A 17,193-nucleotide genomic window follows, 5' to 3' on the forward strand; every position below is an offset into this window, starting at 1 on the left:
TAGTTTTTTTTTCTCCAACCCCCTTTCTAACTACCCTGTGCCATTTAGACTGGAAATTCTAACAGGTAGCTTTTTCTTTCTGAATTATCTTTACTACTGTATAATTTTTATTTTCAGAATATTCCTCATTTCTACATCTTGAAGACATTTCTTTATAGTAGATGGGGGAGCTAGAGCTTACATTCACTGCCAGAAAAGGGTCAGTTCCAGTGTTAACTTCCCAGCAAACACCCGAGAGAAAAACTGAACAGAACAGTGATAGGTGGCAGAGCAGTAACACCTGCACCCAGAAAGCCGCACTGCAATTGTCTAATATTTGAGGCTCCCCTTTGTTATAATTCTGCCTATTTAAACTAGAAAATTCTGGCAAAGCAGATCAATACATTTAAATCACTGGTTCAACAAACCACTCTTTTTCATGTTATAATGTTTTTATTGCAATTGAGGACGTTTTCAATAAGTATTTTGAGCTTGAGGCCCTGGCTAAGTATTCCTTTTGCACTAGAAATCAGATTTCTCTGGCACAATTCCATTGCCTGCAATGGTCTTTATCAAAACTACAAATGCCAGCACACTATTTCAATATGTATTCAGTTGTTTATATCTAAATACCTCATTAGCTATGAAACAAACCAAATATAAACGCTGAATATATAGTACATAGCAACAGATTCTTCACAGAAGAAAACAATGAAAGACTAATTTTCTACAACATGTTACCTGTTCATTAGTTCTTCAATAATATTACTTAGGCTATTTATTTCAAGGATAACAAAATGTATGCGCCACTACCCATGTCTTCTCAACATTTTTAATCTAGGTTCTAAAGGGCATAAATGAGGATGCATGTAGTCAGATTTATTTTTATAAACTTTTGATGTTTCTTTTGTTGTGCATCTTACATGAACATCTGGAGACAAGAACAGGTAGATGTGAGTAAAAGAAAAACATCTGTCTCCTGCCCGTCCCTGGGAAATGGAACATCTCCGTGTATCTATGGCGTTTAATGATTGCTTCAGTTTGAACTACCCTGGCAACCCCTGCTCAGGGGACTTGATCGAAGTGTTCCGTCCTGGCTATCAGCACTGGGCCCTGTACTTGGGTGACAGTTATGTTATCAACTTAGCGCCTGTAGATTCCTGTGTCCTTTACAAGCGCCAAGTCTGTATTCAGCAGTAAGGCCCTGGTGAAAATGCAGCTCTTGAAGGATGTTGTGAGAAATGACATATACAGGATAAACAATAAATACGATGAAACGTACCCCCCTCTCCCCGTGGAAGAAATTATAAAGCGGTCAGAGTGTGTAATTGGACAGGACGTCGCCTATTAACTTAACTTGTGAACAACTGTGAACATTTTGTGACATTGCTTCGCTATGGAGAAGGAGTTTCACAGCAAGCTGACCCAGCGATCAGTACCGTTGTGACAGCTGCTGTTGGTGCCTTCTCATTCCTGGGCTTGTTTCCAAAAGGACAAAGAACAAAAGACTATTAACAGTTTACCAACGAGGTATTGATATTGAAGGAATTTGGGAGGAGGAAAAAGAAAACCTGGGGTGAATACTTGTTTTCAGTGCATCATTACTGTTGCAGATTCCTGTGATGGATGGCAGGCTCTTTAATAAATTGCTTACTGATATTATCTTAAAAAAAAAAAAAAAAGAACAGGTAGATGTACATTTAAGTCAGTAGTTACATGAATTTTGCGTATATGGCTAGTTGTTTATATGGATGTTGTAAATGACAAGATAAAATAACGAATTTGGATAAACTCATCCGTGCCCTGTGAACTTTAGTCTATTTACTGCATAAACTGGTTCAGTCACTATTGATTAGTTTTTAAAAAATGGTTTTTAAAAGCTGCAAACCATACACATTTCTGAATCAGGAAGAGGTAAACTGTGACACAGTTCCCCCGTGCTGCTGATTCTTTTGGGAAGAAAATATAAGAGTTTCCAAATTCTATTTTTAAAAAAGCTAGAGTTTTCTTCTATGATTAACCTTCACTCTAAAGTCCCTTTTACCCAAGGCATGGTCCCTGGGTCATCTTTTTGAGGCTTAGTTTCTGGGAAGTTTTCAGTAAACCGCTCTCGTGCTTTGTCCCAGTTTTTTTTGTTCTTGTTTTGGAGAAGGTGAACATCTTCAATTGAGGATGGTTTGCCTGTCCCCAAGCCTGCATGTGTTCGCCGAAGCTGAAGCTGGATCTGTTACCAAAAGTTGAGCAGAGGACTTATTTTAGAGTCTAAACACATTGATATCTGCTGTGTCCAACTTAGGACTCTATAGTTTTTTGATTTATTACAGATTGATGCAAAAGAAAAACCTGTCAAATGCATCAAATACATACAGGAATATATATACTTTTATACATGGAACTTACACTCATTTTTCTATGTTGTCTTGCCTGTCACTAAGTACAGCCTACTTTACAGAAAATAGAGTGCTCCTTAACTAGCAATCACCAAATTTCATTTAGATGCTGCAGAGTATGTCATTCCACCCTAAACAGAAATAAAGGCAATGGATATGTTTAAACCCACTGTCCTATCCTTACCTAAGTAAGTGAACAAGCAGGTTGAACATTAATAACCATAAAAAGAATCTGATTGTTTATTTTCATAACAGGAAGGGAGCACTTCTCAATATTTTAAGAACATTCAAAGCTACCATTTACTGAGTGCCTAATGTAAGGTACAATGCTTAGGGGCTTTATCTTCAAGATAACCCCGAAAAAGAGTTCTTATCCCCATTTTTTCACAAGAAAACTAAAGTCCAAACTTGCCCAAAGCCACATAGCTAGTAAATGACAGAGCACATATTCTAACCTAGGTCTGACTACAAAATCCTAGTTCTTTCCACTGGAACTCAAAAAAAATGAGAAAGCTGGTATACACTCACACTGATCCATCTATTATTTCTTTAGGTAGTAAGTCATTATCCAGAAAGTTCTACAGTCAGGTTACTTCTTAAGGTTTGTGTGAAAGATAACCCAAACCTCCTATGAACCATGGGACCATTAATTAAACCACTATGTCGTTTTCCAGACACTATTCTCTATATTCCATGTTAACATGCTCTGATTCTTGAACCTAACAGATTTTTCAGCTCATACAGAATCCACCTGTTTGTAAACTAACACTGTGATTGTTCTTGAGTGCTCAGTACCAGGCACAGTATGACAGTTATTAAAAATGACTCTTAAAACACAGAAGAACCTTTGGCTCAGGAAACAGCACTTCTTACCCTAGCTTTAATATAGGAAAAAAAAAACACTCAAAAAGAGGCTTTCTAAAACTATAAAACACAAAACAAAGCACATGTATATATCTGGTAATTGTGAATGCCACAAAGGCAGTAATCATGTCTGCTTTTGCTTTCTACTATATTCTTAACACTTAAGGCAATGTTTGGCACATTACTGTATACAGTAAATATCTGCTCTAGGAATAAATGAATACAAGAAAATGCAAGTCTTACCGGAGTTTTCATTCCTCCACCATCCTTCCCCAAGCCCTCTCCTTTCTTCCAGCCCATCTTCTCCAACATCTTCCGACCTTTGTTGCTATCAGTAATTTCACTTTAAGGAATATTAAAGTGATAGTTGATTGACAAAAGATCTTTTAGGTCGCATTTATAATAAATTCATGAATTAAAAGTAATTGGTACAACTACTTTAGAAAACCACTTGGCATTACCTAACAAAGTTGAAGACACAGAAATTCCACTGGTACATGTCCTACTTAGAAAAGCATGTGCACCAAAAGACACATACAACAATGTTCTTCCAGCAAATCTAACAGCAACAAATCAGAAACAATCCAGATGTCTGGCAATGATTAAAATGGATAAATTGTGGTACAGTAATACAGTCGATTGTTATTCAGTAATTAAACCATACATAACAAAATAATGTGGAACAAAAAGAATATAGACACAAAATAAATATTGAATTGTTCCATTTCTTTAACATTTTAAAATAAGTGGAATTAATCTATTGCTGTCAGGATGGTGATTACCTTTGGGGAGGTGAGCAGGACAGTGATTAGGCAGGGCACAGGGAGAATAAGCTTCTAGGGTTACTGATAATTTTCTATTTCTTGTCCAAGAAATGTGTATTCTGCAATATGTTAATTTTATGATGTATCACTGAGCTATATACTTATAATCTGTGTTCTTTTCTGTACATGTTATATATTAAGAAGTTCAAATGAAATAAAACTTCTTAATCAGTTTGCATTTTGTCCTATGATTCTATACTCTGCTAATTTAAGAGTATTTTATGTTCTATTATATCTTTTCAGTTCCACAAAATATGCTGTTAGCCCTTCAATAAATAACCAAGCAATGTCAAACCAATGTGTTTTATTTTAAATTTGTCTTATTTAATTTGAATGTACTCTTTATATTCCCCAAGATTATATTTTAAATATTAAACTTGAAAAAAAAAGTGTCATGTTGCTTAGTATACCTATTTTGTAATCCTATATTTCATCAAATAAAATGTTGGTAATGGATCAAACTCCATCAACTCTAAGGTACACCCATTATTTTATGTACAATTAAGAAAAAATTGTTGCCATTTGTAACCATAAAACTCTTAGCGTCAATGCAATATGATATTGAATCAAAACTTCATAATTAGTTATCAGTTCCATATGAAAAATTTTAATTTTAACTGAACTCAAAATTTATATTCTGAGGAAAAAATGTAGCTAATATTTGATTAAATGCAGAAATATGGTCATATTGTAGGCCTCAAAAATCACCTTTTTCATTTTTATCCAAACTACTTTGCCAAGAGAAAACTGAATCAGAGAAAAATAAATAAGAAAAATTATATTTCATGGTCATTAAGAACAAAAGTATTTGAGTATTAAAGTAATTATTAAAAAATACCAGTACATACCAAGTTCTTACCAGTCTAGGCTTCTAGATATCCAACATATAAAAGTACACACACTCAACTGTGGCTAGACTGTTAACATACATATACGTGTGTTTAAGTACAGGTACTCATGTATATGCTCAGCAATTTTTTAGGGGATAATGGAATTCTAAGATTAGTGGAAAGTATAAATAGACTTAGTGTCTCCATTTTGTTTTTAAAGCGTTCATTTTAAGGCCACTTATTGGCTAGGCGTGCTGGTTCACGCCTGTAATCTGAACACTTTGGAGGCCAAGGCAGGTGGATCATGAGGTCAGGAGTTCAAGACCAGCCTGGCCAACAACATGGTGAAACCCTGTCTCTACTAAAAACACAAAAATTAGCTGGGCGTGATGGCACGCAACTGTAATCCCAGCTACTCAGGAGGCTGAGGCAGGAGAATTGCTTGAACCCAGGAGACGGAGGTTGCAGTGAGCTGAGATCACACCACTGCACTCCATCCTGGGCGACAGAGCAAGACTCCATCTCATAAATAAATAAATAAATAAATAGGCCACCTATCAGGATATATAGCCCTGAATATCAGACCACCCTATGAATGTGATTATGAACAAAGGATGTTTCGAGCCACTGTAATTCAAAACTTACGAATGAACAGATGCAGGAGCATCATCTCTTTGGAAAGTTCCTTCACTTCCAATCTGCTCCCTACGTTTTCCAGCTCTATCTTTATATTTTGGATTCTTCAATGTCTTTTCATCTTCGTATTCGGTATTCTTAATAAACACAAAATATTCATTGAGGAAAAGAAAGCTGATAAATAAAACAGAATTTCTGTACATGTGCCTTACTTAACGAATATGGTTCAATGTGGCCTCTATAAACAATAAAATAAAACAAGCTATGATATAAAGAAATTGCTGGGTATGGTGGCTCATGCCTGTAATCCTAGCACTTTGAGAAGCTGAGGCAAGAGGATGGCTAGAGGTCAGGAGTTTAAGACCAGTGTGAGCAATATAGCCAAGACCCCCATCTCTACTTGATTTATATTAAAGTTACAAAAAAAAAGATATGAAGAAATTGTCATATTAGATATGCTACTTTTATTCTACCCCCTTTAAAATGTTTATACTATTTCAAGTTATGCCACAACATACATATACATAAGAAGATGATACGGTGAAAATATAATATATTCTGACTCAATGCTGCGTTCTCATCTCGTCATACGAACTACTAGTATTTGAAGAAAAATACAGAATCCCTGGGTTTGGGGGAAAAAAATCTATCTCCCCTTTTCTCTAAGGAACTGAAAGTTCCAAGGGACCTACAGTAGTTTGATACTGTTTCTTGGAAGGGAGAAATGTAGAGACTTTTAAAAAACCCACTTAACCTGGCAATAATAGTTTTTTGCCTCAATAAAGCTCCATTTAAGTGACTAATTAGTCACTTAACAAACATTCACTGGATAAAGAGTATGTCAAGCTCCATGCTAGGTTATGAAATGCCAGAGGGAAGATGCACATAACCTTTGGCCTGTTACAGTATGAGTGGTTCAATAAAGGTATACACAAGGTGTGGTGGTGGCACAAAGAAGGGGTAGTCAATTCAGCATTCATAGAAGCCTTCCCTTTCCCTTTGTTATAACTTGCTGATCTTTATATAAAAAGTATGATACTCATCCAGAGAGATGCCAGGGACTGGAGAGCAACTCAAGGAAGGTACGACAGAAGCTTTTAATTAATTTTGCTTTTAATAAGAGAAGAAAAATATAGAACTACCTATCCTAGTAAGTTTTTCCCCCAGAAGACAATGAAGAAATTGAGCTAAAATTTTTGAGAAAACAATTTTATTCTCTCCTTAAATGTCTTCTATTTTCCCCCAAAATTGGCCTATCTTGTTTTTTTCTATGATTTCTCTATCTTAGTAAAACAGCAACAACAAAAAAAACACAATTTGACAGAAAAACATGTTATTTTGGCAGCAACTTCTTTTTCCACATCTTCATGAAGTGTAAAAATTTAGCACAAATATGCTTAAGACCTAGATTCTATATCTAGCTCTACCATTTAATAGCTGGGCTACTAAGCTTTAGTTTCTCAAAAGTAAACTAGAAACATTAATTAATTGCCTTCCTGTTCTATTTACAGGATTAAGCGGTAACTTTTTTAAAAAAAAACTTTATTGAGGTATAATTAATATAAATAAATCATACATACCTAGTGTACAATGAGATGCTTTTGAGATTTATGGACCTATGAAACTATCACCACAAGCAAGATAATAAACAAACCCATCTCTCCCAAAAGTGTCCTTGTCTCTCTTTGTAATCCAACTCTCCAGACCTTCCCTGTGTAGCATTCCTCCCTTGTCTAAGCAATCACTCTTCTTCCTTCTGTCACAATACATTAGTTTGCTTTCCTAGAAGTTTATATAAATGGTGCAGAACGTTCTTCCCACTTTCTTGTTTGTAGTTCTCAACACCAACCAGAATGTGCTGGGAATGCAACATCCTGAGGTAAGGAGGGATTGGCTGAAACAGTCCAGGCTGTTTCAGTCCCCATCTGGAAACAGGATGTCCTTCAACACTGCAGTCCAGTGAGTCAAATGACCCTGAGGTACATAACCCAAGGTGGGCTGCTTTCCAGGGTCCCTCAACTGCTGTGCAAGTAGGGCATACAAAGTTGAGGCTCCATTCACCCACAAGGCAGCTTTCTGACCTTTGGGGGGTGGTTTCACAATAAATCCTAGGCTTCTGTCGTCCCTTGCTGCCTATTTGTAAGTCATAAGTTTGCTTCGTGTAACCTGTATGAGAGTGTGTTCTGTCTCACTGACCTCAGACAAGCTGGAAACCAGTGAATAGTGAAACTGTTCCACAAGTGGCAGCACATATACGTGTTTTATTTGGCTTCACTCAACATAACTATTTTGAGATTCATCCAGGTAGGTTGTGGCCTATATTACTAGTTCCTGCTTTTTTATTGCTAAGTAGTATTTTCACCATATAGATACACCATAGTTTGCTTATCCATATATGATGGACATTTGAGTTTTTCTCAGTTTTTGGTTTTTCAAAAAAAAATGCAATGAACATTTGTTTACTGGTCTTTTTTTGCACATATGCTTGCATTTATCTTGCGTAAATGTCTCAGAGTAGAATGGCTGAATTGTAAAATAGGTGTATGTTAAATTTTAAGAAACTACCAAAGCAACTGCACCATTTTACATTCCCACCAGCAACGTATGAGATTTCTAGTTCCTCCACAACCCTTGCAATACCTGTCATAGTCAGTTTTTAAAATTTTAGGCATTCTAACAGATTTATAGTGGTATCTCATTGTGGTTTTAATTTTCATTGCCTTAAAGACTGATGACACTGAACATTTTTTCAGGTGTTTATTTGCCATCAGCGTACCTTCCCTAGTGAAGTATCTATTCAAATCTTTGGCCCATTTTTTAACTGAAGTGTCTTCTTCTTCTTAAGTTTTGAAAGTTTTTTGTATATTCTAGATATAGAAGTCTTTGACCAGATACATGATTTGCAAATATTTTCTCCAGTCTGTGGCTTGTCTTTTCACTCTCGTAATAGTATCTTTGGAAAAACATAAATTTTTAATTTTGAAGAAATACAGATTATCAATTTGTTCTTAAGGATTGTGCTTTTGGTGTTAGCATCTTTGCCTTTAAAAAAAAAAGTTTCTAGAAGTTTTAAAGTTTTGGCCGGGTGCGGTGGCTCACGCCTGTAATCCCAGCACTTTGGGAGGCCGAGGCAGGCGGATCACAAGGTCAGGAGATCGAGACCATCCTGGCTAAGACGGTGAAACCCCGTCTGTGCTAAAAATACAAAAAATTAGCCGGGCGCATTGGCAGGCGCCTGTAGTCCCCGCTACTCGGGAGGCTGAGACAGGAGAATGGCGTGAACCCGGGAGGCGGAGCTTGCAGTGAGCCGAGATCGCACCACTGCACTCCAGCCTGGATGATGAGCAAGACTCCACCTCAAAAAAAATAAAATTAAATTAAATTAAATTAAAAAAGAAGTTTTAAAGTTTTTAGGTTTTATTTTTATATCTATGATCCACTTTTGGATCATTTTTATAGATTGTTCAAGGTATGGATCAACACTCTTTTTGTCTGTGGTTTTTTTTGGTAAGGCCATCCAATTATTCTACCACTATTTGTTGAAAAAGACCACTCTTGGCCCGGCACAGTGGCGCACGCCTATAATCCCAGCACTTTGGGAGGCGAAGGTGGGCGGATCACCTGAGGTCAGGAGTTCAAGACCAATCTACCCAATGTGGTGAACCTCGTCTCTACTAAAAATACAAAAATCAGCCGGGCATGGTGGCAGGCACCTGCAATCACAGCTACTTGGGAGGCTGAAGCAGGAGAATCACTTGAATCCAGGAGACAGAGGCAGCAGTAAGCTGAGATCGTGCCACTGCACGTTTCCAGCCTGGGTGACAGAATAAGACTCTGTCTCAAAAAAAAAAAAAAGACCACGCTTTCTCTACCAAACTGCCTTCACGCCTTTATCAAAAATTAATTGTCCACACACATATATGGATCTACTTCTGGACTATTATTTTGTTCCATCCATCTATTTATCTTAATGCCAATATGATACTACCTTAATCACTGTAGTTTAATTATAATAAGTCTTTAAATCAGGTCGTATTAGTTCCCCAACTATGTTGTTCAATCAATGGCATCTTTTTCGTAGAGATAAGATCTTGCTATATTGCGCAGGCTGGAGTGCAGAGCCTATTCATAAGTGCAATCACAGCTCACTGCAAGTGATCCTCTTGCCTCAGCCTCCCAAGTACCAAGGACTACAAACTACAGACACTACCATGTCTAGTTATGTCAAGGCATCTTAATGCAAGTTTTCTGAAAACCAGAAATGTATATTCAAATGTAGGCTATTATCATTTTTCTACTCCAACTTCAATAGTTTTTAGATTATGAATACCAGAACACTAAACTAATAGAAATCACAAAATCATACTACACAACTATTTATATATAAAATGTACTCAGCATATTTAAAGACATTTTTACTGAAAACCAGATATACAGCTTAACAAATGAAACAATATTTAACATCCTCACCTGTAAACCATATTTTACTCGTATTTTCTTTAATTCTTTTCTTCTTTCCAACTCTTTTTCCTCCTTACTTAGTGTTGGACCAACTGAAAGAAAAGAAGTTTGGTTTAAAAAAAAGCCACTAAATCTGATTTTGTAGAAAATTAAAACTAATGTTATTTAATTAATAAAAAACTAATATAATCCATTAGTAACCATTCCGATTAACCAGAAGTTGAAATAAACATTAATATAAAGGATAAAAGGGTTGTGATGATGTCCTTTCAGCATTTTGGTAACTAAACCTACTTGAGAAGTAAAGCAAAAACTACAGATAATAGGAATCTTACAGTATAGAGACCAAAATGAACAATGAACATCTCGATTTTTCAATATGATTATTGTAACAGAATCTCAAATGCAGAAATATTAAGTAAATTTTGCAAAGGAACATAGCCATAAGCAAAATAAAAGAGAAACCAAAATTCATGTTACTGTGTAATGCAACATACTCGTTTTCAAATTGGTATCAGAAAACAAAAAATAAACAATGAACATGCATACTTGGCATCTGGGGGAAAATTTATGTCAAAAAAGACCTCTTACTAGTTCAAAGCAACTAAATTTAAATTTTAAGAGCTTTAGATGGGAGGGATGAAAGCACAACAGTAATATCCTACGGTGCCATTATAAGAAATAATGGTACATAGACAATATACAGCATGAGCTATCAATAGGACAGAAAACATATCAATCAATAACCCTTAATGCCTTGGCCTATTATTTCCTATGTTAATATTACATGACAGAGTTCAACTGTGGATGACTTTTTTACATCAATACATACATGTCAAAAGGAAACCAATCTTTATTAAATTATTACTTTATTGTCATTACTTTTTAAATTATTTTAATTGATAAATAAAAATTGTATATATGGTATACAACATGATTTTTGATATATGTATACATTGTGAACTGGCTAAATCAACCTCATTAACATATCCATTACTACCTCATGTACTTATCATTTTTTGTGTATGATGAGAACACTTAAAATCTACTCTTACCAATTTTCAATTGCAACTGCTCCTAAGGACATCTGACTACCACTACAGTCTGACTCAAAAGCCTACTAAACTGGATTAGCAGAAACAGAGCTAATCAATCTCTTTCCTGGTCAGAAAGCAGACCAATGCTACATATCATGAAGCTAAATTATTACACAGAAAAATCAACTACAATTATAATCTATTAGCCTAGGTCTCAAATTCCAAATATATGTCATTTCTTAGTCTCATTCGGTAATATTTACTGAAATATATCTCAATCTATTATTACATCAACTGGATACAAGACCAATAGCTTTGTATAAATATCTCTCAATGCAGTATCATATCAATTAGACACATAGCCAGTAGCTGACTGATATTTTTTAGAACATTTAGGTAATGAAAGAGAAACGTTATCACAGCCACATTTAATCTGTTTCACATACCAAAAGATTCATCTTTCTTATCAAGGCGAAGGTGGGCTCTAACCTGCCCTGGTTCACAGCCATCACAGGTATCACTGCCAGGGTGAATGTGAAAGGATAAGACAGTTTCTCCAATTTTCACTTCATCTCCATGCTCAAGTACATAAGGGTCACATTTAGTTTTCGGCTAGAGGGGAAACATTTTACAAAACAGAAATCAAAACAATCACATATGGTCACCTTACATCTATTGTAAGTAATGTCTGATTACAATTTTAAAAATATATTTAAAATAGCTGTAAATGAAATAGACACAAACACACTTCCCCAACTTAATGACACATAAAAAAAAGTTCTACTAGTGGAGATGAAGACAGCTGAACTGAGGAATTTGTGAAACCCACCAATCTCCCTATCCAATCAGAAATATCCAATTCTAGACTTCAATCTATTACCAAAACATACAATCATCATAGTAAAAAAAGATGAAGTGTTAAGAGAATGGGATAAATGCATCACATCTCCCTTTTCTTCTCTCTTGATAACTCAGTTTTATTTCCATTTTTACTCTTACAGACTAAGAATAAGGCCTCCCTCCTTCCCTATATTTTCTTTTTCTTTTTCTTTGAGACAGTCTCACCCTGTAGCCCAGGCTGGAGTGCAACGGCGTGATCTCGGCTCACTGCAACCTCCGCCTCCGTGGTGCAAATGATTCTCCTGCCTCAGCATCCCAAGTAGCTGGGATAACAGGCACACACCATCACGCCCAGCTAATTTTTGTATTTTTAGTAGAGATGGGGTTTCACCGTGTTGGCCAGTCTGGTCTTGAACTCCTAACCTCAGATGACCCACTGGCCTCAGGCTCCCAAAGTGCTGGGATTACAGGAGTGAACCATCGTGTCCAGCCCCTATATTTTCTTATTATATGCCAAATAGCTTGTTACATGCTGAAGATGTAAGTGTTAACTGAATAGACATAGCTTTTGCCTTTAAGAAGTTTTCAATTTAGTAGCATTTCCATTCAGACAATAAAAAAAAGGGAGGACCTTCAAAGTTGTTATTGAGACATTTACACACTTACTCTGAATAGCTTTATAATGGATTCATAACTGAAAATAAGACAAAGATACATAATTAGAAGTCAAAACTCAACAGCCAAGGAAGACCCACTGATTATATTCTTTTTTCAGCCTTTCTGGAAATTCCTTTCCAAGTAACACATTTGGGCTTTACTCTGAACCAAAAGATAAAGAGTATGGCCTTCAGAAATAAAAAAAATTCAGTTTAAAAATAATGTGCAGGTAACTAATTAATACTCACCTGAAGAATCTGTTTTCCATTAACAACTGTGCCATTTTGACTGCCTTGATCCACAAGGACATAACTTTGTAAGTCATGGTCAAAATAAATTTCTGCATGAAACTTAGAAAATAAAACAAGCAATTATTAATTACTACACTTTTCAAAACTATGGACAATTTCTGTACAATATAATGATGTTGAGTCTTTGATAATTTAAATTTTATTATACTTAACACTTTTTCAGAAACACAAACTATTATATGCTTCTGGCAGACACAGAGGCTATAGAAGAAAATGTCATCTATAACCCTAACTTTAACTACCATGAAAAATTTAGAATACGTCCTACTTTTTCTCCTTTTGTACTAGAGACTATAATTTGAAAAATTTTGATCTAATGTAAGTATTTGTCCGTATCATTAAAAACTCCTTTTTTTTTTTTTTTTGAGACAGTCTCGCTCTGTCACCCAAGCTACAGTGCAGTGGTGTGATCACAGCTTCCTGCAGCCTTGACCTCCTGGGCTTAGGCAATCCTCCCACCTCAGCTTCCTGAGTAGCTGGGACTACAGGTGTGTGCCACCACACCTGGTTAATTTTTGCATTTTTTGTAGAGACAGGGTTTCACCATGTTGCCCAGGCTGGTCTTGAACTCCTGAGTTCAAGTGATCCTCCCGCCTTGGCCTCCCAAAGTGCTGGGATTACAGGCATGAGCCACCACACCTGGCCAAAAGTTTTTAATACAAAATGTGATTTGAAACACTCAAGGCCAACCTCTCAGAGAAGTTTCCAGGATCTTCAATAGTTAGGACTAATCTTTCCCTCCTTTTTCCATAGCACTTTATCTATTCCTCTTCTTTTGCTTCTTTAACGTTAAGTCATGAGGTTCATCCAGTTGTTATACAGTTATAGAGTTGTCGTTCATTCATTTTGCTGAATGGTAATCCATTGTGTGGATATACCACAATCTATCCATCCATCCTTCTGAAAATGGACATTCAGGGGTTTTTTCCAAGGTTTAACTATTTTTTTAAAATATTACTATAAACCTTCTTGTACCTGCAATCTATTTGTGTGCAAAATGCAAGTGTTTCTCTGGAGTACACACCTAGGAATGGAACTGCTAAATCATAATATAAGCAAATCTTAAATTTTACTAGATAACTGTTTTTCCAAAGTGGTTTTATCAATTCATATTCCCACCAGCAGTCTGTGAAAATCCTTGCTGCTCTATGTATACTAAACCAAAACTTGACGTTGCCAAAATGCTTAATTTTTGCTAGCCTAAGAGGTGTGAAATTGCTTTATCATTGTGATTTTATTTTATTTATTTATTTATTTATTTATTTATTTTTGAGACGGAGTCTCGCTCTGTCACCCAGGCTGGAGTGCAGTGGCCGGATCTCAGCTCACTGCAAGCTCCGCCTCCCGGGTTCACGCCACTCTCCTGCCTCAGCCTCCCGAGTAGCTGGTACTACAGGCGCCCGCCACCTCGCCCAGCTAGTTTTTTGTATTTTTTAGTAGAGACGGGGTTTCACCATGTTAGCCAGGATGGTCTCGAACTCCTGACCTCGTGATCCGCCCACCTCAGCCTCCCAAAGTGCTGGGATTACAGGCTTGAGCCACCGCGCCAGGCCTCATTGTGATTTTAACTTGCATTTCCCTGATTAGTACCAAAACTCTTTTCTGAGATGGAATCTCACTCTGTCACCCATGCTGGAGTGCAGTGGTGCGATCTTGACTCACTGCAAGCTCCACCTCCCGGGTTCACGCTACTCTCCTGCCTCAGCCTCCCGAGCGAGTAGCTGGGACTACAGGCACCTGCCACCACATTTGGCTAATTTTTTGTATTTTTAGTAGAAACGGGGTTTCTCCATGTATGCCAGGATGGTCTCGATCTCCTGACCTCGTTATCTGCCCGCCTCAGCCTCCCAAAGTGCTGGGATTACCGGCGTAAGCCACTGTGCCCAACCCCCAAAACTTTTTTTAATATTTATTAGTCATTTGAGTTTCCTCTTCTGTAAATTTTCTTTTTAAGTCCTTTGTACACTTTTTTCCAACTGGATTGTTTAGAATAAGTCTTTCTGTACTGCAAAACCCTATTCCAAAAAGCTCTTCTAAATTACTTTTCCAATAGGAGTGATATTTAATAAATGATGAATGAAAATTGACACCTTGGCTTCATCTGTATTTCTCAGATTACTAGAAAGACTGAATGGCTTTTCATATATTAACCATGATATTTCCTTAACTGTGAATTGCCTGATGTATCTTTTGCTCACTTATCTAGTGGTGTCACAGTGGGGTTTGAAAACAAAAATTCGCGTGAACTTTTCAAAAATAAATAATGTATATTGTGTCATATTTGTTGTGCCTGTCTGAGTCTGCCTTCTAAACTGGTTTCTTAACATACAAAGAGCAAAATTATTTTGTCCTTTGTAATTTTTACCATTTTTTAAACTCAGAAAGTCTTCTACCTAGTGGTCAAATACTTGTTTTTTTCCCTAACATTAAGTTTCTTTTTTAGAAGTTTCTATTTGGATACATGTCATATGTGCTATCAAACTGACTTCACCAACTAATTATCCACCCCACCAATGGATGTTAGTTTAAAAGAAAGAAAGAAAAAACAGAAATGCCACCAGAAGCCTGGTGTGGTGGTGTGTGCCTATAGTACTAGCTACTCAGGAAACTGAGGCAGGAGGATCACTTGAGCCCAGGAGGTGTCAGGGGCTGTAGTGCGTGCCACTGCATCCCAGCCTGGGCAACACAGTTAAGAACCTGTCTCTATATCAGAAAAAAAAAAAAAAAGAAAGAAAGCCACCACAGAACTATCTATAGTTTAGATTGAAAGTGGGGAAGGATCTCGGAACTCTTTGCTATTTAAGTTATAGATTAGGTGTTATTTTTTTGGAGGCAGGAGACTCAAGGTCATAGTAAAAAAGTAAACAAGCAAGATAATCTGGTTAGAATTAAAATTATGAGGACTTTTTCCTCTTGCTGAATGAGTCTCCAAAAAGTGAAAGAAAATGGACTTTCAAATTAAAAACGAGAAATTATATTCCAAAGACAAAAATCACATAAAATCTATTTTAGGTCCACATTATAGTCCATTAAATAAAAGCAAAATGGGAACGATGGAAGGTTAAAAAAAGAGAAAAGCAAAAAAGGAAAAAAGATAACAACCATAAGAGAGGAGAGAAAACAGTACAGGAAAGAGAAATATAAAGGGCCTCGGCCAGACATGGTGGCTGACGTCTGTAATCCCAACACTCTGGGAGGCCAAGGCAAGTGGATTACTTGAGCCCAGGAGTTCAAGACCAGCCTAGGGAACCCCCAGGCGAAACTGCATCTCTATGAAATACATAAAGATTAGCTGGGTATGGTGGAGTACGCCTGTAGTCCCAGCTACCTGTGGGGCTGAGGCGGGAGGACTGCTTGAACCTGGGAGGTCGAGGTTTCAGTGAGTCGTGATCATATCACTGTACTCCAGCCCAGGTGACTGTGAAATCCTATCTCAAAAAAAAAAAAAAAAGTAAAAATATATAAAGAGCATCAGGAGCTAAACCTTTAGTTATTTTCTACTTATAACTTGAGTTGCAATTCTGTTCTATGTTTTGAAAACTCAATTGTTCTTTTTCCTGAAACCATTAGATGCTCAATTGGGAGAAGTTGTAAACAAGATCCCTGACCGGTATAGGATATATTCTTGGGTTGTAAAATCCTCCAGCTCAAAGTAACCACCTCCTACAGTAGCCAGAAGCCAGGTAAGATTCAATTTTTAACTGTCATAAAATACAGCCTATTTATTTCACTCAATAAATATTCATTAAATGGGTACTACTTTAAGATGTAATACGTTTTCTACTCTTGTCCAGATTCTTAAAAATAAACATAATTGTTTATTCAAATTGTGATAAAAAAAATTTTATTTTCTCAAGCACTGAAATAAACAAATCTGCACTGCCTTCATTACCACTACTACACTGTATATTAACCTTCCTATTAAATGAGAAAAACCCCTAAGCTTTCTACTGTAATAATAATATAAAAATTTACATCTAGGGGACTATATTCGAGAAATCAAAGAGCTTACCTTACTGACACCAACTTCAGGGATTCGGAGAGTATGCTCCATATCCTTCTCTCTGCAGAATGAAGTAAAGTGTCTTTAATAATTTTTGAAGCATATTGTATAAATGCAGCACTTATAGAGTGACATGGAAAGAATTTTTAAGAATAGATAATGTTAAAATACATGTCTATCAACAGTAAATCTCCTGGTTATGGATTATCCAGTTTCCTTACTGCTACTCTAGACTTTCTGTGCTTTCACACAGTGATTATTTGCTCATGCCTTTTTATCCCCCCCGACTGTGCTTCCTTTGGGTAGAGATTTACATTAGTCCTCTTTGTATCCACAGCACATAGAATAATGCTTAACTTAT

The 17,193-nt window shown here is 36.5% G+C and overlaps 1 protein-coding gene and 1 pseudogene across 1 annotated transcript in view; one reads left to right on the plus strand and one right to left on the minus strand.

The window, feature by feature from the left end:
• Positions 1-996: 996 nt before the first annotated feature.
• Positions 997-1,494, plus strand: LOC105524189 (annotated as a pseudogene).
• Positions 1,495-1,813: 319 nt separating this feature from the next.
• AGGF1 (angiogenic factor with G patch and FHA domains 1) overlaps positions 1,814-17,193 on the minus strand; it is a 31,604-nt gene continuing 16,224 nt past the window's right edge. Inside the window, exons 9-15 of the mRNA XM_011959226.1 lie at positions 16,842-16,893; positions 12,767-12,868; positions 11,468-11,633; positions 9,994-10,076; positions 5,533-5,660; positions 3,477-3,576; positions 1,814-2,203 (exon numbers count right to left, since the gene is read on the minus strand). Coding sequence (XP_011814616.1) covers positions 2,003-2,203; positions 3,477-3,576; positions 5,533-5,660; positions 9,994-10,076; positions 11,468-11,633; positions 12,767-12,868; positions 16,842-16,893 — 832 coding nt within the window. The 3' untranslated portion in view covers positions 1,814-2,002. The remainder of the gene's footprint in view (positions 2,204-3,476; positions 3,577-5,532; positions 5,661-9,993; positions 10,077-11,467; positions 11,634-12,766; positions 12,869-16,841; positions 16,894-17,193) is intronic.

The sequence above is a fragment of the Colobus angolensis genome, unplaced genomic scaffold, assembly GCF_000951035.1.
Source record: "Colobus angolensis palliatus isolate OR3802 unplaced genomic scaffold, Cang.pa_1.0 Scaffold49, whole genome shotgun sequence".
In the NCBI taxonomy this organism is placed as follows: domain Eukaryota; kingdom Metazoa; phylum Chordata; class Mammalia; order Primates; family Cercopithecidae; genus Colobus; species Colobus angolensis.